Below are 23248 nucleotides of genomic sequence, written 5' to 3' on the forward strand. Positions count from 1 at the left end.
AATTATGTCCATATAGTTTTTAAATTTTTTCTTTAATTGATTTCTTGTGCATGGTTTTATGTTCCCACTAGACAAAGCTTTGCAGAGAGCAAGGTTCATAGATCATAAATATTTTGGAATTTCTGTCTGCCCTGCCAAATCACATTAAATATAATACTCTGCACAAAATAGATGATCAATATATGAAGCAGCAAACATTAAATATATCTATAATTCTATTTTGAGGTGAAAATTTTTTAACATGAGTGAATATTTCTATATTAGTGCTTGCGGTTGCATACAGATATGAAGACTTCTCAATTTCTTTTCCCAAATCTTCTAGGTCTGATGAGTATATTCTTATTTATTTTGAATCTCTGAGTTGATATCTGATTTCTAGTTGACAACTTAGAAAGTAATTACTCACTGGTTACGACATTCAAAGTACAATGATTGCTAAGAGAAATATATTGAAAAAAAGTGAGATGAGTAGACAGTAGAATTGACAGATGTCAAACTTGTTTCTGCCCATTACTTTCTGATCTTTACTCTCAGAACATCACTGTGTAATTCCAAAATTACACATAAGATCATCAAAAGTTATTTACCTCTGCAAATCAAAAGATGTGAAATCAGAGGCTAGGAATAATTTTAAAGTACGAAAATGGAATGGAGTGGAATTTGGACAAGGATTTCTTTTATTGAGCTTGTGGGGCCCAGCACTATTCCTTGTCTTCTATACAACTTTTCTTTCTTTTTCTTTCCAACTGAACAGAAGACTTTGTCTTCCTCCAAATCGGACAATTAGTCACTGAGATTTGATGATCTAGAAAGCATCCTTTCACCAGCCACAAGGTACCATAGCTGGTACAGAAGGAAGCCTCCCGTATACTAGCTGGGGCTGGACCACATGTCTCCACGCTCAGCTTCTCGAACTTCGCACCTGAAAGGGTCCATTGCAAAAGGATAGGCAAACTCTCAGATTCCGCTCATCCTAATCCACCCCTTGCTGGCTAGAAAGGGATGGAATTCTGATACTGATGCATTCATCTGGATGGCACTCTTCTGTCTCCATCTCCTGCTACTGGCCAGAGAAGCATGGCAGGCACCATTTATTCAATAAGCACTTGCTGAGTGTCTGTAACAGCACCATATTAGTGGCTGAGCAGTGGACATAGGTAATGAACACAACAGTTATATTCCTTGCCCTGAACGCTTCCCAGAATGACTGCTGCTATGGTCAGGCCAATTCTGGGCGTATACACATTTATTTGTTCTTTTGCTTTTTTACTATTAGTTCAAAGGGTAGATTTTTCTGTAGGTCCTAAAAAGCATCATACACTAATTGTGAAGGCACTTAACCAATGCTTCTTATGACAACTAAATTAAAGTCAAAGAAAATGTCCTTACTCAATTCTAGGAAAGCAGAAGACAATCCCATGCTAAGCTAGGAGAGTTAATTCCAGCAGGCCTAAATTTGGCCTGAGCTGTTTTAATGAAATAGGAAATGCACCTGCATTGCACAGACTCCTTGTCAAGGAATGGAACGTGATGAATAACTGTGTGGCTTGTGACCATCGTTCTGAGAAGTTTCACTTATTTATTGATGAACAATTATTGTAATGAGATTCAGCATTTGTATCTGGTCTAATTGAGACACCTGGAGGGCTCTGTCACTCGGTTGGTTGTACAGAAAGGGTATGCCCACATGACCAGATGGGTCTAAGAAACCCCAGCTGAGGCGACATTTTAGGTTACCTTGTTTGAGGTGCTTTGTGCACACATTCACGGTTTCTGGAGCCAGAGACAGTGCATCCTGGTCTGGTCCACACAGAGGGAGGACAATTGGACCTCCCACCTGGATTCTCTGGACTCCTTGCCCCGAGCCAGCCTTTGGCTGTGATGTCTGTCCTTACTTTAATGCAGCTGCTAGATCATATGCTTTCCCTGCAACAGACGGCACATTTGCAGGTATTGTCATGTTGGGTCCTGCGAGTCTCGTTAGTGATAGAACCTGTCTAGCTGCCACTGTTAGTGTGTGTATACTATCCCAGGTAAAGGCAGGCTGCGTTTAGAAGAAAACATTACCAACAAGCAGAAAGAGTAAATTGTGTTATTTCTGAGGTAGGCAGAGCAACTGGAAGATTCTTCTACAACCCCCATGACATTCATTTCTCTGGCAACCCTTCTTAGAGTTTGTTTTTTGACAAATAGACAATGATGGTTTCGCTGACACAAACCATTAACTTTTCAGCTCATAAAAGTCTTTAAAAATAACCCGAGCTGCAGAAGGCTAATAAAACAGATATTAATGAGCATCTCAGAGAAAGAAATTAGGAAACTTACATGTTTATTGCCCAGGTGTGGGGAGGATCCATCAAGCTGTCAGTTCTTGGTTTTTCCTTGTGCAGAGCACTCATCTGAAAACAGAGGATATGTTTTGATCTATAAGCTCAGAGAGTGAACAGGATGAAAATAAAGTTTCTTAGCGTGTCTTTTGTTTTTCAAGAAAAGTCCAATTTCCTTGCAAGAATGTCATTAGAGCCACAATTTGCCTCTTGGTATTGCCTGGGAATTGTTCAAGATTTATGAGCTTTTTTTGGCCATCGTCTGTTTTCACCCTAAAGGAGCAATGCTAACTCCCTGGGGGTGGGCGGTGTGAGTTGGGAGATGATGACAAGAGAGACACCACACTGATTTTTGCTTGTTCCATGAGCTGGCTCTGCCGAAGCAAAACTATGTCATATATTTAAAGTGCCATTTTATCAAGAAAACATTCTAGGGTCCTCTGTTTAAAAATAATTCAGTGAGAGTTTTGTGAAAATGAATTTATAGGCCAACATGAACACTTCGGTGACATACAGAACAGCACAGGGGATGTTATTCAAAATAACTGTGTTATTTTATCTTCCAATACGAAGATAAATAGTAACCTAGGATGATGGGAAGCATTTTTACATGCCCCAGGATTTGTGATCACCACAGTTCACATCGCCTGTGTCTTTCAGGTAGATTCAAGTATCAACATCAGTCACCCTATATCAAGCAATATGGCTCAAAGTATGCAGATTTGAGAATAAATGTCATTGTTTTGCCCCAGCTGTTATCTGCCAGTTAGGAAACTCTGAAACTCTGCCTTCTGGGAACTCCACTGATGTCACCTGTCACCTGTGGGGTCATGGCAATAATAAAAAGTGCCAGAGACCTGTGAGGAGAACAAACCCAGGACTCCCCTTCAAGAGCTCTTCAGGTCTCATGCTCGGAGACAGGCCCGCCATCAGGCCATGTCCCTCACAGCCCCCGCCCAGCAAAGACCTGTGCTCACTATTGTTTATTTTGCAGAAGGCACAGCAACCCCTGGAATTCATGGCTGTGAAGTACAGGAACGAGAAGTAAACAAAATAAACTTTTATTGAAGACCTACTCTCTGTTAGAAGTCATGTAAAGCAAATATATGCAGATCATTACAATTCTTACTCCCTTCAAAGTCTAAGTGGTAATAGGAAATGTGAGAAATATTCAGTAACGATATAATTCCAATAGCAGTTATAATAATAATATTTATAGTAAAAGCAAATGAGACACATACATACCTAGAAAAAACAACAGGAAGGAAACACACCAAATGCTAATATTGATTGTATCAAGGTTGTGTTTCACGAATAATTTTTAATTCTTTTCTAGTCTCTATTTTTCTCTATTCTCCATTATGCATAATGTGGTCAAATATTAAAATGGCAGTTGAAGCCACATGGAGATCTTACAAGGCAGTAATATATGTCGATTTGCCAAATTAACAATGAGCTGAGAGGAGGGAAAGCCTGTGTATAGCTGGGACAGTCCAGGAAGCCTTGGTAGAAATGCAGAGAGCGGCTGAGAAGGCAGACTCTGAATCTCGGTGTGGCTTTATAAATCTATGAATCTTTTGCTCACCTTTACACTTTTGTTCATTTCTTTTGTTAAGGAACTTTTATTTGTAAAAATAAGCAAAAAAGGGGCTGTACATTTAATGAGAAATTACCATAATATATTAGATAGTATTAGTATACTAATAATATATGCATAACGTGTAATTACCATAATGGCAGGGGAGGGAGGCGGGAGTTGACAAAGGAAACCAAGGCACTGCTCCTCCTTCAAAAGAGCTTAAGTTCAGTGAGGAAGACGGGACAGGAGGTGAAGGACGTCCAAGGAATATGTGTTGCTAAGTGGTGCAAAATTTGAGCAAGAGAAGTCTGACACATCCTGGAAGGCCTTGTAGACATGCTAAAGTGTTTGAACTTCACCTTAGGTAACACAAATTTATCAGGGTTTTCTAAGCAGAGGAATACTATAATGAATTCAGATTTGCTTTTTCTTCCTCCAAATGGTTCAAAATCAAGTAATGCTTTTAAATTAAATTCAATGATACCGTATTTTTTCTCTTCTGTGAAGTCATGTATTCTTTAATTGAAGCAATTTTCTTCATAATTCTTATAGCTTTACATATTTAAAATGAGATAATGTATATTAACTTTCTGAGATGTGATGTGAGTGGGAATCATGTTTAAAATGCATCATGTCACATGCATATTTTGCAGTCAATCATGGTGATGTTTAAATTGGCAAGGTTTCTTACTTAAAGCTGAGTGGGATCTTATATGTTCTCATAAAGACTCTCTGATCTGCTCCATCTGGTGCTCATTTTTTTCTGAAAATGCATTCTTCTTATACCCTAATAGACTTTCTCTTTTACATTAAGGAAAGCTCCTAATTTAAATAATCAAAGTTTAAACATCTATGGGTTACATTTTCAGTAGAAGAACCCTGCTTGAGAGAGAACAAATTTAAAGAAGCAGAGAGTGTGGATGGATAAATGCCATGGCCTAATCAGAGGGGAGCCTTTGGGGCAAGGAACTGTTTTATAAGGAGGAAATGACTAGAACAATAACCAGGGCTCACTGAGGCTTCTAGAAACCCAGAAAATTTAGCATCCACTAGCAATCCCGTGAAGGTGGGTTGCTGCAGAGCTCTGTTTCCTTGGAAACATGATTTATTGACCTCTAAAATGGTACAATGTATTTGAGATATAAGACCAGAGTTTATAAATTGAAGTACTGACCAATCCAGTGATTTCCTACGGCCACTGAAGCTCAAATTTCATTTTGTTACCCACCTAGGCACATCAATAAACACTGTATTTCTTAAGCCACTAGTAAATTACATAAAATATAACAATCGTCAATTCTGAGGGGGGGGGGTAGTCACATATTTGTTCTATCAAATTCTGTTTTGTATTTTTAAACTATCTAAAATTTTGATATAGGAGATAGTGGAAAATTGGGCTAAACTGTGGACTTATACCAAACCTAATCATTTCAGATTCTATTCTAGTTACATTTAGGAAAGGTGTCACTATGGGGCAAGAGATAGTTAAGTAAAAATAATTGTAATAATGTAACTTCTGTTGAGGGTGGTGAGCATGGTTTTAAAAAGAAAGCATATTTGAACAAGTTTTGAAAGACAGTGGGAAGAGATTTGTTTGAGAGTGTTTCAGGAACCATCAAGTCCTGTTCATGGTAGACAGACTTTAATAAAATTGTGGTAGAACAAAGAGCATTTGGAGATCACCATGTTTTAGATTATTAATTCTAGGCTATTGAAATCGACTCTGAATAACCAATATCAGTCTTGCCTTATCACCAAATATTTTCTATGGTAATCAGCTGGGTTGACCTTTGAGAGGTTATTTTATTAAAAGAGATGTGATTCCTAAATTGAGGTTGGCAGAAATAAAAGTACCAGAAAATAGATCCTACTATTTCCATGATATTTCCTCCTTAGACCTGTGACCTGAAAAGTTAGTTATGACGAAAAGAAAGCTTGGAGGGTTAAGGGTCTTCTTAACTGTCCCACCATGGTCTAGTCCACATATTACTGTTGTCACTACAACAGTGGGAGATACCAGCTTACATAGAACTTTCCTTGGGCCTTAAAGCAGAATCAGATATTAAATTTGCAGCCAAGAAACACGAGATTCCCTGGGGTTTTCCCCTCTGGAAGTGTCAATTAATTCTGGTCAATTGTCATTTCTCTGGTAGAAATGGGTGGTAGAACAGGTGGTCTTGATCCCAGCCCTCCTCACAATGAGGGCCAGGGGCTCCTACACAGAGGCTTCTTCCAAGATCTGGTTAGCTTGCCCCCCACAGCCTGGAGAGCCCAAGGCTGCAGAGTGCTTTGTTAAATCCTCAAGGGAGTAAGGCAGAGCTCATGGAATTATTGTGATGCCTGTTTATAAACCCCAGGCAGCTTCTGAGAGCTCTGCTTGATAAACGGTGTGGTCACGCTCAGCGTCTTTCATGAACTTACTCAAGACAAGTTCACATGTAGGCTGCTCGCCCGGCCCTTTTGCCTGACCGAGTAGAATAGACTCAGCTACTTAGTCAAGGCTGGTGAACAGCCAGGGCAAACATATGAGTGGTGTCCAACTAGCCTATGAATGAAATTTCTCCCTTTGCCCATATTCAGATGGTTACCTTGGAGAGAATAGTGTGGGCATAAAGGAAATGTGGACGTCAAAGGGTAGAAGAACTACAAGAATGAAGAAGATTTCTCTCAAAAGACAATGGCTCAATGAGGCGTTTGGGCATGTCTGCAGATTTTGGGTGCCCTAGCTTTTCAAGTCTTCTGTTTGCCTGTTGCAGTTGTTCTAGTTAGAATTTCCTGCCTGAAATTGGGAACACATTCAGCCTTTGATATCTTGCTCTTGAAGTGGAACAAAATTTATAGCTTTCTGTCTTACAAAATTGTTTTTTGCTACATATTTATAATGTAGTTTGTCATTCTACAGTTCTTACTTTCTGTAATATATGTATCCTGGGACTATTTTGTACAGGTAAAATTGAGGAGGACTGAATATTGTAAATGTATTAATGGAACTGGATATTTAAATTAGAGCCACGTGGATTGCTGTGTGAAACTAATAATTACTTTTTTTATCTGTTTTGTGATATTGATGTTTTAAATATTTGGTCTACTCAAAACGAGAAAATAATCTGTGATTTTTTTTATTTTTAAAAGCTATCTAGCATCTCATTTTTCATTGCTCTTGATATAAATATAACTCATACAAATGATATCTGTATTTTGAAAAACTTTTACATTTCAAATCAAATGAAACCAAAACCTAAGAAACTAGAAAAAGAAATGTAAATTTTATCAACAGGAAATTGTGTTTTGTCCTCATTGGGAAGCTCAATTAGAATTATATGAAATGATATAAAATATGATTTACATTTTAACTAATGAGTCCTTGTTCCAGTTAACTGTACACAGCCATTACCAAAAATGAAACAAAACAATAGCAATAAAAAAACCCTGTAGTACACTTAATGTTCTTTCTGCTACTATTGCAGAACAAAGAATGCCTCTGGTTACCACCCATTCTTCAGAACACAGCTACACATTATAAAAAGCAACCTCTAAAAGCCAGATAATCACGAGTCTTACCCAAAATGATATTTCTAGGGCTCATCTTTCCTTCACAAGAGAATGTTGTACTTATCGGGAGTTACTAATTGACTATTTCTAAAGCAGTTATGTTTTTTGGTTGTGTTTCACGTTAACAAAGTCCAAGTTAGATTTTGAAATAAGTATTTTTCATCTAATCAACAATGTGGAAGCTTACCAGACTCATGAGAAATTGTCTTAACAGTGAGAAGCTTCACACTCTCTTTATCGGACTGAGGTCTATTTGGAACAGAAAACATTAAGTTAGCACCACAGTGATTAGCATTGTACGTCTGTGAAAGAAGGTAAACGTGATATGAACAGAATGAGAAAAACACACATGCGTATATATTTTTTATGTGTTTCTTCACATACAGACACACGTACTTTTACAGCACTCTCCACTTCTGGAATGAAGCCAATAAATCTCTGCCATTCTGCTACAACAATGATCATCAGATAAATTAAACATCAGGGTGGGTCATGTGAAACACTTGTCACAAGGTCCATATTGCACAGTTTTGAGTTATGAAGGGAAAGACAAAGATACGTTTCTGACCCTTTTGGGCCGATGCTGAGTTTGGGGCTGTTCCTTCTCATGAGGTCCTGGGTACTGCAGTACAGTGTCTGAACTGTCTATTTTAACCACAAGTTCCCCTCTGTTCCTTCTCAGATTCTAAACCATTTCAAATCCCCATTGGACATCTCAAGAGCCTCTATTTCTAATTAAGAAGGGTAGGTGACCTAAGGAGACTATTTTTAAAGTTCACAACCTGATAAACACACAAACAAGCTGACATAAAGGCAGACTACAAATTCAAGTCGACAAAAAAAAACTTCACCACAGAATTTGTTTTTGACATTAAAACAATTTACCTCTTTGCAGCACTTTGACTGTAACAGTTGGCCGGCTTGTAACAACTGCTTTATTTGTTTTAATAAAGTCAAAGCAGAATAACCACCTACTGTTAAGGCAAAGCTATTCAGAGCTGTATTGAGGTGCAGGCATGATTTCTCCCTAATTGTGATAAACATCCTGAAAATTTCACTAGGAAAACTATTTTAAAACTCTAGGTACATTTTCTATGATTTTTTCCTCATAGTTATATTCATTCTTCCATCTTAGCATTTCATCTTTTGATTTCCCATTTTACCACTTTGTCCAAGCTTAAGAGCAACCTTCTCTTTTAGTGGTTGGAATTTGTCTGTTGAATAGAGAGCACTTTGACAAATAGTTAGCCAAACCCCATATATGGTGCTTTCTATATAAATTCTTTAAAAACAAACCAAAAAAGGTGTAGGTAGAGGGTAATACTTTTCCTATGTAAATGTTAGGGTCAGAGCTTCCAGGAAAAAAAAGATGTGGTAATACTTACTGGTCATTTCCATTTTCCGGGGTGCCTACGTGAGGAGAGAATTGTTATTAGCAGTGCAAGGAGCTTGGCTACAAAACACCTGAGACCCCTGCCACTTTCTGTGCAGAGGTTTCTAAAGCCCATTTTTAACTTTTTTATCACTACTTTCCCTCAACCATTTCCTCAGATATGGTTAACACTCATTCCTCGGGTACGGTTGACACCCATTCCTCGGGTACGGAGGACACCTATTCCTCGGGTATGGAGGACACCTATTCCTCGGGTATGGAGGACACCCATTCCTCGGGTATGGGGTATACCCATTCCTCAGGTACGTGATACACTCATTCCTCTGGTACAGTTAATACATTCACAGGATAGTCCCAACTAGGCCAGCTCCACTGAACTTCGTTCTGGACTAATTTTAATCTTATCGTTTCGTACTGCCATGTGAAACTTCGATTTATTGTCACACCCAGAAAATGTCTCAGTTTATTTCAGTACCTCTGAAAAAAATTCTCCGCAGAGTATTGAATTACCTTCTTATACCAGAGAATTGAATTTTTGTCTTTCCCTTATACATTGCTCTTTCTGGGGATACAAATCACTGTATTTATGGTGAGCTATAACGTAGTTATTCCTTCTAACTGCATCTGAAGCCCACTGATTCAGCCTCTCAAAAGTGCCCTGCAAAATGTCACTGAGGCTACTAACTACAACTCATCTTTTATATGCTTTGCCAGGCCGCTCCACAGGGGTCTGGCAGAGAACAACTTGGGCCTAGAGTGAGAACGCAGAACGAGTCATTCTGCACAAGCGATGGTCTCTTAGGAGCAGATGTTGGTGGTCAAACCTTGCATTAATCTGTGGCCTATTGGGTTAAACTATTTACTGTAATCACTTAAGGTTCCCCTTGTTTTGTTCCTTATTTTGCTGTGGTTTTATTCCACTGCTACTCAGCTCCTGTCTCTTGGATTTCCCTTCATCCCTAAGTTAGCTCTTGTCATGGGGATATGCCCTTTGAATATAATTCTCCTGGCTTTGACCATCCTTGTTTTATTAAGACCTCGATTTCCACTCATATTTTGGCTACTTCTATTTCTCTTATCTTGGCTTAAGATACCCCACCATGATTCTCAATCCCTAGGATTTAATTCATGGCACTATATGCTGTTGACCAACTAGATCCAACCTCGTCTTCCCTACCATCAGTACCATTCTAACAGCATTTTATTATTCCTGTTATAAGTGTTATGTATAATATCACCCATGATGCCCATAGTCCAGTTTCAAAATAAATTGATATTTTTTGTATGCCTGTTTTCATATTTTTCCTTAGAATACTGTAATAAGGGTTAATTAGCAGAGAAATGCGTACCAACAGTCTACTTTCTGCATGTATGCCGTTCTTATTTGTGTTAAAGCTCAGACTACTGTCAACATTATCCAGATTAGCTTAATTTCATACCAAAATCTCTGGTTCATGTTGTCTTCTAGAGAGCAGAATGGGTTCACGAATTTTCTGAACTTAATGAAGTTTCACCCACATGCTTGAAGAGTTATTAACTGCGGGGGTTTAATGGTGTTAATTTAATGACAACAATGCTATAAATTCTGCTTGGAAAACAAAGTTAACAATAACCAAATATTTTTGGCTAATTGTACAATTGCCAAACTTGGTTCTAAAGTACTGTATGTCTTCAAAATAACTCTCCATAGTGGTGGGAATTTTATACATTTTTTTTGAATGATCCAATTCATCCATAGAGTCCTCTTTAATAGAAAATGTCAACTTTTCAAATAACTTATTTGCAAATCTTCCTATCCAAAGCAATTTTTCAGTACAGGGTATTTTTACAAATGGATTTAGCACACTAATTTTTTACCTATCCTACGTACTCAACACCCACAGGCTTCAACTTAGATGGTTGATTTCCCATAAAAGATAGGATTGGTGGTTTAGAAACTTAGCAAAATTAAACTGATTTATAAAAATGCTATTTCCCCTCTGGAAACTAAATGAGGAAACATAGTTCAGACATTATTAAGAAGTTTATTCACTAACTCCCAAAGGGAAAGACATTGATTTGTTTTCTTATTTTCCAGCAGGAGGTGGAATGAACACTGCTGTTTCTGTCTCCTAACTTTCCTTGCACTGTCGTGCTCATGCGCCAGCCTGTCCATGCAGTGTGTGGTCAGGGATTGGCCTCAGGAACAGCACTCATTAGCATCCTGAGGACACACTGCCCCTGGAGTAAATGAAGGATAGTGTATACCTTATATATCAAAGACTTATACCTCTTATAAAAATAATTGATTTTTACTTTTTACCAGTATATGAGACTTAGGTAGAGTTCTGTTAGTAAAATATTTAGAATTAAAGTGAGGAAAGGAAAGGTTCTATTTTACTGAGCATTAAAAACTTTAACTCAACAAGCATATGGTAAGGCTCTGCTATATATTACGCACAGTGCACGGTGAACAATATGTGGTTTGTGACTTGGAAGTGTTGCCTGATGTTAGGGACTGAATGTTTGTGTCCCTCTAACATTCATATGTTAACTCTTAATGCCCAATGTGATGGTCTTAGCTTGTCGAGCCTTTGAAAGGTAATTAGGTCATGAAGGCAGAGTCCTCATAAATGGGATTAGTACCCTTATAAAAGACACTCCAGAGAGCTCTCTTGTCCCTTCTGCCAGGCGAGGACACAGAGAGAAGGCGGCTGTCTATAAACCAGGAAGAATGCCCTCATCAGACACTGAATTTGACAGCAGCTTGACCGGACTTCTCAGCCTCCAGAACTGTGAGAATTCTAGTAATGTTTGTTGTTTAAGCCACCCAGTCTATGGCATTTTTGTTGTAGTAGTCAGAATAGACTAAGACATCCGTCTTGCAGGGGAAGCAGGCACATAGAGAAGTAACTATACTATAGTGTGATGAATAATATCATAAAATTCTATAGAATTAGAACACACCATTATGCTTGAAGAGATGGTGTGTTATTAAAAGATACTTTAAATTGGTGTTTGAACTAGATCTTAATGGGTAAGTTGGAGATTAGGTGTGTTATAAAAACTAAGTAGTGGGCCAGACATTCTAGAAGGAATCCCGTGGATGCAGGTGTGTGGACACATGACAATACATAAGACAACCAGAGTAGGGGTCTGGAATGGAAGAACAGATTGAAGTTCAAGGTGACATAGGGGATTGCTGAGCCATGGGGGCTGAAGGGGGATCAGATGAAGCTTTGAGGAAAAAGAAAGCCCAAGCTCCTGGAACAGAAAAAAGACTGAATGAAGACCGCAAGAAATCTGAATACAGTGGAGACTTTAGTTAATAACAATGTATTATTGCATAATTACATAATGTATTACATAATTACATTACAATGTGATAATTAATTGTGACAAATATACTATACTAACGTAAAATTATTAATAATAAGGGAAATAGGGTATGGGTACATGGAAACTCTCTGTAACTGTCTTCACAACTTTTCTGAAAATCTAAATCTACTCTAAAATAAAAAATTTATTTAAAAAAAGAAGAAAAAATATAGTGCAGTTATGGGATCCATAAATATTTAAGAGGCGGGGAGAAGATGAAACAGCAAAAAGAAGAAAACAAAGAGTGAGGATGTGAAAGAGAATAGTGTCATTTTAAAGGAAAGCAGAAGGACTTGTAAATGCTACTGGGGAGATTAAGAAGGATAATAAAGAATCTTCAAACTAAAATCATGTTCTGTCCTGAGGAACCGATTCAATTAGCAAAACACACAGTCATGGACGACACCTTCACTGGGAGGAAGCTGTGCCTCTCAGGAGGGAAGTAAGTCACAGAACACTCTTCTTGAGACCATGGGCCCCTAAGCTAAATTCTTAGCGAGACTTCTCTTTATTCTCTGTTGCATGGAAATGGAATAAATCTTCACTATATATGTCATTTTATCCCTTCTTTACTACCACATTCACCTAGCCACCCACAAAACTGGGCTACTTCATTAAAAAGAATTTGTCCATATTTGATAATATCTGCCAGTAGTAGTTAATCCCCACTCCTTACATTTACCAGCATTCAAGGCATTTCTCTGCCTCTTCCCCTCTTTTCTGTGATCAAGCAATATGGCATTTTATTTCTTTCTATAACTCCTCTCTCTCCTTAAGAGTTTAAATTCAAGTTTAAACTGAGCATGTGTCTTCTCCTTCAGGAAAACAAAATGAAACAAACATTGTTACCTACCTGGGTCTGTCTTCCAGCACATTCGATACAAACACACCAGAACAAATACTGCAAGTGTTACTACAATCAAAGTAATAACCACTGGCAAAATAATACCTAAAAAGTAGTGGAGACATTGTCAATAGAGTAGCTATTGAATTCACAATACAGTTTACTAACTGAGCAAAAGCATGCATGCTTCCTGTCTTCTTTGAACAGCATTCTATTAAAAATATATTTTAGGCAAAGAAGATTGATTTGATTCATGGGTTTTGCTCTAGTTGTCATTTCTGACGTATCCACTTGATGTCAGTCTTGCAGCCTTTCTGAATTAAAATTCCAAACCTAAGAGAGATAATTCCCCACCTTCTTGGAGACTGGAGGAGTGAGGAGATGGAAGACTGAGAGGCAGGATACATCCTTCAGACCCGTAGTCAGACCCACAGTTACACGTTATTATTCTTTACTACTTTATAATGAAGTTACTGGAAAAAAATAAATGTATAGCCCATACTGGGACTGCTCTCACCATAACATTGGCTTTCTAAAAAACTCACAAATATCTTTCCATAATATCTTAAAACTAGAAAAGGCATACAATAACATAAGTGGATATTACAGTGTATATGATTTCTAAAAATGAACAACATAGTTCAAGAAAGATGTGCATGTGTGCATGTGTGTGCATATGTCGGTTTGGGAGAGTGGTGTTGCTGCAGTTGTTATTAAGAGGAGAATTTTGCTATTTTTTTTAGCATCCACCTTCCCTTCTGACGGTCATTTCCCAGGTTAAAACAACAGTGACGAAAGGAAGCAGCTGTCCTAGGGATACAGCTGGAGATGTAGAGGTTAAAGTTACTATTCTGTTAGGCCTCCTCATCTGCTTGCCTATGTGCTCCTCATGTTCATCAGGGGGTGAGAATAGTTATACCACTCATTTGTGGGGTGCTTTACACTTCCAGTGTTATGGTTAAATATGTTTCACATTAGGCCTTGAGCTCATTAGTGCCTGCCAAAATGAAGATGCCATGAATCAGCAGGTCAACAAATGCAATGCTGACTTTTGGAATGGAATGACTTTATCTAAACCTAAGATAATCTTCTATCACCCCAGCTTCATATACATTCATCTTATTCTTAATTTCCAGGGAAATTAATGAATTTTCTGTATTCAGTCCTAGCATACACATGTATGTTATATGACATATATATGTTTTTGCTAAAATGGAACATGTCTTAAAAGGCCATATTTAACATTAAGATAAGGTTCTGTAAAGGTTAACAATTCATTTTTATAGAGGTCTCTGCCTGTGCACTTTGGCTTACCTGAGACTAGTCCCATCAATTCTCCTTGAACCTCGGTGGTAATTGCGTAGCAGTAAAGTAAGAAAAAAATCCCCAAAATGTGCTCGTTAAAACCATACTCCCTAGTAGGAAATTCTCAAAGCAGGCAACAGTTAGATAGGATTATAATGGGATTGCAGATTCAGTAAAGTTGATGAAAATCTGTCTATAATCCAGTTCTGTCCCTTATTGATCACATTCAAATATTCTGCTTATCTACTGCCAGGAATGAAGACATGTCTGTTACTCACTGGAATAAAAGGCGTTGGTTGAAGAAGAGCTTGCACGTTTTGCCTTCTTAGTGCCTATTACATTAAGAAAGAAAAAAATGTCACTTTTGGTTGATGTGTGTCAATTTTCACAATCCTCCCTCCATGCCCGCCCTCCATGTAAGTAAGCTTCTGTGATCTATAGGTTTGATGCTTCAAGTGAAAAAACTTTATCTCATTCTGAAAGATCTCTGTTTCATGAATCAAGAGTGGTAGGGAGTGAATGTGTACAATCTGATGAGTTTGAACACTTGCATATACCTCTGAAATTATCACCACATTCAAGGTGACAGACATGTCCCTCACCTCCAAAGTTTCTTTGTGCCTTCTCTTTACTGTGGATGTGCAGTTTTTTTTGGATATGAATTATACCTCAATAAAGCTGTTTTAACAAAAAGGATTGGTAGGGTTTTCTTGAGGAGAGGTTAAGCAAAGCAAGTTTCCACTCATATGCACAGAAGTCCTACCTTGAGACTGCGAGGTGTTTCCCGAAATTGTTATCAACGTTGAGGGTAATGTACTGGTTTTAGAAGATGAAGTATCTGATGTTACAGAATTAACTGTAGGAAAATCACAAATCCAGAGTCAGACCATAGTATTAACTCTTCTTACTGGATTTCTTCGCAGATTCAAACAATTTGCATTTCTGAAGATCTGTGAAAACTGTTTATTGTTGAATAATAGAATATATACAATAGTACACTAAATCATAAGTTCAGCTATCTGTCCTGTGAAAATGATTAAATTTAGAATCACAAAACCTGGATATCGGTATTGCATCTTTAAGAACTGGCCAAAAAAACTTGAGTAAGTCTCTTATCCAAGGCTACAGCCTTTATCACCTACTGCACGAGATTCTTGTGGGATGTAAATCTATACAAAAGCATTATTCACATTTCAGATACTATAACTTTGGGTGATAGTGATTTTTTTCCATTGCACGTACTTAAAATGGACATAAATGCACAGGAATTCAGGTTTTTTAGTGTTTCTTAGTGCTTGAAGTGAAAGATACAATTGAGACTTTGGTTAGAAGGACTAGAGAAAAATTCAAAGAAGATTCCTTCATTTTCCTCTTTCAAGCTCCGCAGTTGTTCCCCCTTGTGTGCCTGATCTGGAATAACTGCTGCTTGGGTACATTTCCACCACTGTGCATGCTGTTTTCTTCCAAGGAAAATGTATTATTATTATTATTATTATTATTTGTTTGCTCAAGTCAACACTTTCCATCTTTAATCAGAAGGACTGAAACAAAGAATGATAAATAAAACGTCTTATTTGAAATCCACAAATTTCAACAAGTTTCAAGGAAATCGAAACAATTAAATGTTTTATAAGTTTATAGCATTTATCCCTGTGAATTTAGGATAAAATATAATTTGCATTTAGAACACTTTTTGAAAAAGCATTCTGTTTCTTTTGCAGGAAAAGTGATCTCTTTTTATCACACCTGTTTGCCTTGTCTCTCCGCTGAATTGCAAGCTCCCAGCGTGCGAAGGCCATAACTCCCACCATACCCCACATGGAGCTCTGGCCACTGTGGGTGTGCAGTGGAATGTAGCTAACTGCTTGGCTGAACCAAGAACATCTCTTATAATTATGGCCCCCTTAGGTATACTGAGGCCGTGTACAATTGCATCAAAGAAACTGATATTGCCTATGACTGCCTCAGATCTTTCTCTCTTTGCCACCCACAGCCCAGCACGCACTGCACGCTCATACATTTTTGACATCTGTGGGGGAAGAATAATGTTTGGAGTTTGTACCGTTCTTGCCATGCAAGAGATCTGTGGGAGGGAGCCAGATATATGCCCATAAGAACAAAGAAAAATGTCAGGCTAGTGCACTAAGCAGGCAGAAAAAGGAACATTAAACGAAAGAGTGAGAACCAGCTGAAACCTTGGTACTTTTAGTTGCTTTTTCCAGTGTCAAGTGTTTTAGTGAGGATGAATGCTCTTCCGGTTGTGTTGATAGAGAAGAAGATGGCTGATTAATTAACTATTGACGTTAATCCACCTGGGATTTCCCAAGGGTTAATTCTCAAGACTCCACATTCCACCTTATTACCTTCTCATAGGCAGGCGAAGTGGCAGCTACAGTTTTGAGCATAATAGATTTGGTTCAGATGAAACTTCAAGCTTTCCTACTTAACACTTGTTTATTGCCCAGTGCCAACTGTTATTACTAATGATCCATAAGTACGCAGTAGAGTTAATCCATCTTAAAAGAAGGATTTATTGGATCCTTGAATAGAGACTTTAAAATTTTTGTTTTTGTTTTTCTTTTAACCACAACCTTCAGTTCATCAATTATTTCTGAATCTAGTACACACACACACACACACACACACACGTAATTTACCTCTATTAAATGTAATTCCTTCTGGCGTTTTCTTTTGTATTTAAAAGAAAGCATGACCCACATATCATGCCCCACAGTTTGAGAAACCCTGCCCATCGGCATAATCGTATTGATGAAATTATGGTTTTGGCTGAATTAAGAAATGTGAGCCTAATGTGATTCTTTCTGTAACTAACATGGGAGAACATGGTGTGTTCAGAGCTGATGATCTCTGGGTTTTGTTGAGACTATTATCCTACGTTATGATTAAAGGAGCGCGGGCAGAGGAGGTGCAGGAGAGGTACAGGGAACTAGTTAAGAGCATAATTCTGAAGGCAAAGGACTTGGGTTCAAACTAGACTCTAGCCCTTGTTTGCTGTGGAATCTTGGGCGAGTCACTTAACCTCTTTGTGTCTGAGTTTCCACATCTACAAATGGTGATTATAATAGTTCTATGTCATGGTGGTGTTGTGAAAATTAGATGAGTAAAAACAAATTTAAATTGCTTAGAAGAGTACTTGATACTAATATGTTTATCTTATGTATACTATTATAAAATTGTAACATAATATGTCATGTTATATTATATATTATATTATTATATAATAATATCCTATTATTATATTGTGATTAGGCCCCTAGAGAGTTGTACCTTTTAACCAATTTGTCTAATTTTCTCAAAAATTCCAAGAGAAAAAAATACATGAAATAGACTCTTCAGACACCGCCACGTTTTCAGATGCTTCTTTGCTCTGGTCAGGAACCGGAAAAACTGGAGTACACGGTGCTTTTAGACGACACAGCTTTGCTCTTGGACCCCGAGTTTTGATGACTGCAGTGATTATAGAATCATGGATATGTTGTGCCATGATTTAAATCCAGTTCGCAAACTTCAGGCCAGAACTTGGAGGAGGCTGTTTGAAGCAGAGACCCTCGGAACCAAGTCTGTTGTAATAATGTGTACCCAAATTTGCCCCATTGGCATCTGACAGTGGTACGTATTTGGCCCTTGCTGTAAACTAACTACTTGATACATCATTTGGAGTTTGAAAGACAGAAGACCTTATTGATGTCCCAGGGCACCTGTGGTAGCCATGCAAATGTGCCTCGCAGTTCTCCAACTACAGACAGTGTAATTGATCCAGGTTCTGCACCTGCTCTCTGCATTTCATCACTGTGTTTGGGCTGAGGCTTACCTGCCCCAGGTTGCTCCCAGCCGTTGATTGAGCCTGGCAAGGATAGGAAAGCAGGCCTGTTCCTGGGAGCCAGAAACTCCTCTGAGGAGGGACTTGTGTTGGAAGAGTCCCTGATGGCCTTCTAGAATCTTCCTTAGAGGAAGGCATATAATACATAGATATTAATGGGAGATAAATGTGAAAGGCAGTAGAGGATAAAACATTCTAATATAAGAAAGAAAATAAAACTTTGTGTTCTATTTTTATTTCCCTTATATTGCCTATACTTCTTTTAGATATATGGACATTTAATATGTGTCTGAGGGTGTAAAACTCAATTGAATTGAATGATTATTAATTGTTTTCCATTTTTTATAAATAATTGGAGCTTGTCTCTAATTGCAATTTGATGGATTCATGTCCCATTTTAAAAAAGAACTTTTCAGATTTTGACACAATAAATCATTCACTCCTCCGTAACGTGTATTCCTCATGTGGCTTCCAACAGAGCACACTCTATTGGTTTTTCTCCTAATTTATGGCTTATTCTTCTCAGTCTCCTTGGCTGGTTCCTCCTCTTTTTTCTGACTCACAATCTTGGAGGGGCCCACAGCTTAATTCTCGATCTTTATCTCTAACTACATTAATTTCTTTGGTGATCTCACTTAATTTCAAGATTTAAATACAACATCAATGCCAATGATCCCCCAAATTATACCTCCAGCCCAGACCTCTTTCCTAAACTCCAGATTTGTAAATCAGATGCCTACTGGCAAATAATAAAAATCTAAAGCTCAGCATGTCCAGACTTGAACTTCTGCTTCATCTGCAGCCTTCCCATCCTAGGTGATGGCAATCACTCCTTCCAACTGATCGGGCCAAAGACCTCAGAGCTATTTTTGACTCATCCCTTTCTAGCCTACTCTACATGCAATCATCAAGAATATCTATTGGCTCCACCTCCAAAATATACCCAGAATTTAGATATTTCATGCCACCTACCTGTGACCACCCCAGTCCAAGCTACCAGCATCTCTCTCCTGGAAAATTTGTAAAAGGTAACCTTGCTTCAGCTGACAGTCTCTCCTCAGCTCTCAGAGTTATAAAACGTGAATCAGAACATGTCATCCCTCTGCTCAAAACCCCCAATGTTTCTCCATTCCACCTACAGAAAAAGCCAAAATCCTTGCAATAGCCCGCCAAATCCTAGGTAATCTGCCAGACAAATTCCCTGCCTCCCCCTACCCACTTAGTCGGTGCAGAGTCTTGAACACCCCGGGCGCCTCCTCAAGTTCTGGCTCTGCTTGGATGCTCTTCCGCCACATCCAGGGTGGCTCATGTTCTTCTCGCATTTACTTGAATCTTTTCGGGGAGGCTTACCTTGACTAGTTTTCTCAGTACTGCAAACTGGCTCCCACCTCTCCAGCACTCGTGATCCCTCCCTCCTGCACTGCTCTGCATTTTCTCTTTATCATAGCACTTATCACCTTCTAACTTACCATCATTTAGTTAACATGTTTATTGATTACAGTTTGTCTCCACTACCAGAATAGAAGATCCTTGAGGACAAGGATCTTTATTTTGCTTATTGATGTTTCCCACATGCTAGAACAGTGTTTGAAAGTAGGGTCCATAAGTCTTTGCTTAATGGATAAACAAACTTTTTGGCAGCAGAAGTGACTACTGTTAAAGATGAAGTAAATTAGTAAGATGACCTTTTTTTATCTTAGTATGAGGACTGGTACATAGTTAAAATCATTGTATCATTAATTTTTTCATGTATTCTGCAGTAATAGAAAAAATAGACACCTACTCTGGGTCCAACAGTAGCTGCTGAAGGAAATAGAATAGAGTACAAGAGGCAGTTGTTGCATTAAGGGGCTCTAGCAGGGGAGGTGAGAAGCACAGCTTCTCGATGTGAGACACACAGTCAATAGATGTGAAACAAGAGACAAAGAATAAAAGAAAATAGTATGTCAGGGATCAAAATAAGAGAGGCTATGTTATTGTTTATTGAATTTTACTTATAAACTAACTTTTAACAATAAGGATTTGAGGAGCTTAAACAATGATATATACTACAAGATGAATGAAATAGAAATTGGAAATCAGAACAAACACAAATGGAAGAAACAAGCAGCCTCCTTCTAAGAGTTAATACTAAGCATGAATACAGTTTCTGCCATTGCCCATGAGCATTGACTCTGAGCATTCTGACACTCAGGGAAAGGAAGCATAGTATACTGTACTCTAGACTTTGATTATCAGAGAGGAAAATGGACTATTATATCAGTAAGTGGCACATAAGTGGTACAGACAATAAATGCTATGAGTATGGTTGGGACCATTCTGTGTTTGGGGAGGGAATATGCTGATATGATTCCTGAAGTTTCGTCTGGCTTCAAGATTTTAGATTCTTGTCAGGGTTCCTTTCAATCCAGATTTTGTCTAGCTAGTATGTACTTTCACCAATAACAGCACACCCTGTCTACTTAATGGGCAAAATATCAAAGGGGGACTTTTCTGTCTTTACATAATGAAAATTAATTTCTGCTCTTATCAGACTTTACCCTTCTGACTCTTAAAGCAATGCAAAAAAAAGTTTTGCCTTAAATTTCCTTCACTTTCCTTTGGGCCATCAATGTAACTAAGCTGAGGTGATAGCATCTTCTAACCCAGCAATAACAGTGAATGGAGATTTATTTACTTTAGGTAACTGTTCAAATATATGTTGAAGAAGGAGGATGTATTTTTCTTTTGTGATTTGAGTATGAATAGTTATTAATTTCCATAAAATTATATACAATATAAAAGAATGAATGAGGCACTGTGTTACTTATTTCCATATGTGCTAATTCTCCTTATTCTTAAACATATTTAATTCTGTGCTTTAAAGATGAGAGATACTGTGGCTCAGAGAGATAAGGTAACATATCTGACAATAAGTGAAAGAAGTAACACATAAGCCAAGTATGACTCAAAATCCTTTCTGTTTCCTTTCTATTAAGCCATGTAACCAACAGAATTTAAGGGAGTTGAATTCATCTTACTCATTATCAACGAGATCAATGAAATTTGTTCTCAGCATTCTGAAAGGTTTAGAATGTTCTCACCCTTCCCCCAACACAGATACATCATCTTACCTCAAATTCACAATTTGGATAGTATGACCTGAAAACACTAAGAAGCTTTTCAATATGTAACGGGGCCTGTGCCATATGCTTTCTGAGAGTGTGAGTGTAAGTCATCCAAAATACTGACATGAAAATGTTAAAAAGGATTTTATTTTCAAGCTCTTACAGGACACTATGTGCCAGGCTTTGTTCTAAGTGTTTTACAAATATCAACTCACTCAATTATTGTATTATTAATATTTGCATTTTACAAAGTGGGAACTGAAAGCCCAGAGAGATTAAGTAATTTGCCCAAGGTCTCATAGCAAGTAGGCGGCACAGTCAGGATTTGAATGCAGGTTTGGAGTCTGTGCTGTCAACCACGACCCTATGTTGCCTCAGCTGCTGCATTTCAGTAGGAATGAGTTGTAAGTACATTCCTCTTATTTTTGTTACAGGAAATATAATCTATTTCAGTGTAGGCCCTAGTCAAGAAGATGTTCCTCCCATCAAGACAAATGGAACACCTCCTTCCTTCAAGAGGCCAGACCAGACCATCAGATACATACAAAGAGACAGAGGGAATTATTCCTAACGTATTAAATCGAGCACATGGTAGAGCTCATCGGAGGAGCCCACCTCCTTAGCAATACCGTTGAAATGTGATGGTTCCTAAACTGACTTCTGGGTAGCTAGTCAGTTGAGATTGAGTTTTTAGGACTTTTCAGTGTAGACTGAGAGGCACAAGAACAGAGAAGAGCACTTCTCAAAGACTCAGCAGATCTCTGACTAGAGGAGAAGCCTCTTAGCCATACCCAGAATTTATACAATTTCCTAAGTGGAAGTTTATGCCAGACCCTACCACATAAATATTGATATATTTCTCATTCCATAAGTGAGTTCTTTTATTCTCAAGTAATCTCTTAAACATCATAAAATTCCCAAGTTAAAAAAAAACTCTGGATATTGCTTTGCTACAGGTATATTTCTAGCTTGATCCTACCTGAACAATACTGTCAAGATTCTGTCATTAAGAGTTAGAAAACTCGCATAAGTAACTATCTGTATAGAATGATTCATGCTTCACTTTATATGAATTCCTATAGATCGGCATCCAATCCCCAGGCATTACATAGAGTGTGGAGCACCATAAATATGACAGGATAGAGTGTCCTCCTTTCCAAAGGCCCGTGGTCAGGTTTGATGGAACTAGTAATGTCTGTTCTGGCTTCTGATTTTCCATCGAAATTAATGTCTGCAATGCAATTGAGGTTCTGAAACAGAGTTAAGGGAAGTAAAGAAGATGGGTGCAATGAGATCTTTCACAAGTTGCGCTGGTCACTATGGGAATGTTGTTGTGATGATTAATTTTATGTGTCAACTTGACTTGGTCATGGGAGTGCCCAGATATTTGGTCAAGCATTATTCTGGGTGTGTCTGTGAGGGTGGTAAGATTAACATTTGAATCAGTAGACTGAGTAAAGGAGATTGTCCTCCCCAGTGTGGGTGGCTTTCATCCAATCAGTTGAAGGACTGAATAGAACAAAAAGCCTGACTCTCCTTCAAGTAAAAAGAAGCTCCTCCGGCCTGACTGCCTTGAGCTGGGACATTGGTCTTTCCCTGCTTTTGGACTCAAACTGAAATACTGGCTCTTCTTGGGTCTTGAGCTTGCTGGCTTTCAGAATGGAACTTACACGATTGGTTCTCCTGGTTCTCAGGCCTTTGGGCTTGGACTGGAACTACACCATCAGCTCTCCTAGGTCTCCAGGCCTCCAGCTTGCCAACTGCAGATCTTGAGACCTCTCAGACTCCATAAGGTATGAGCCAATTCCTTACAATAAATCTCTGTAGAGATTTGTATATGTGTATATATATATCTCCATCCTATTTGTTCTGTTTCTCTGGAGAATCCTGACTAATATAGTTGTCTTTTCCATAAAATTAAGGGCAAATGGATTATTTCTTCC

The 23248-nt window shown here is 38.2% G+C and overlaps 1 protein-coding gene across 1 annotated transcript in view; it reads right to left on the reverse strand.

Moving 5' to 3' along the window:
• Nucleotides 1-23248, reverse strand: part of EMCN (endomucin) — a 99128-nt gene that overhangs the window by 5204 nt on the left and 70676 nt on the right. Inside the window, exons 6-11 of the mRNA XM_087434736.1 lie at nucleotides 15121-15213; nucleotides 14636-14689; nucleotides 13062-13157; nucleotides 8844-8868; nucleotides 7646-7707; nucleotides 2326-2399 (exon numbers count right to left, since the gene is read on the reverse strand). Coding sequence (XP_087290862.1) covers nucleotides 2365-2399; nucleotides 7646-7707; nucleotides 8844-8868; nucleotides 13062-13157; nucleotides 14636-14689; nucleotides 15121-15213 — 365 coding nt within the window. The 3' untranslated portion in view covers nucleotides 2326-2364. The remainder of the gene's footprint in view (nucleotides 1-2325; nucleotides 2400-7645; nucleotides 7708-8843; nucleotides 8869-13061; nucleotides 13158-14635; nucleotides 14690-15120; nucleotides 15214-23248) is intronic.

Source organism: Ceratotherium simum, chromosome 8 (genome assembly GCF_057802395.1).
Source record: "Ceratotherium simum simum isolate JZ-2026a chromosome 8, ASM5780239v1, whole genome shotgun sequence".
In the NCBI taxonomy this organism is placed as follows: domain Eukaryota; kingdom Metazoa; phylum Chordata; class Mammalia; order Perissodactyla; family Rhinocerotidae; genus Ceratotherium; species Ceratotherium simum.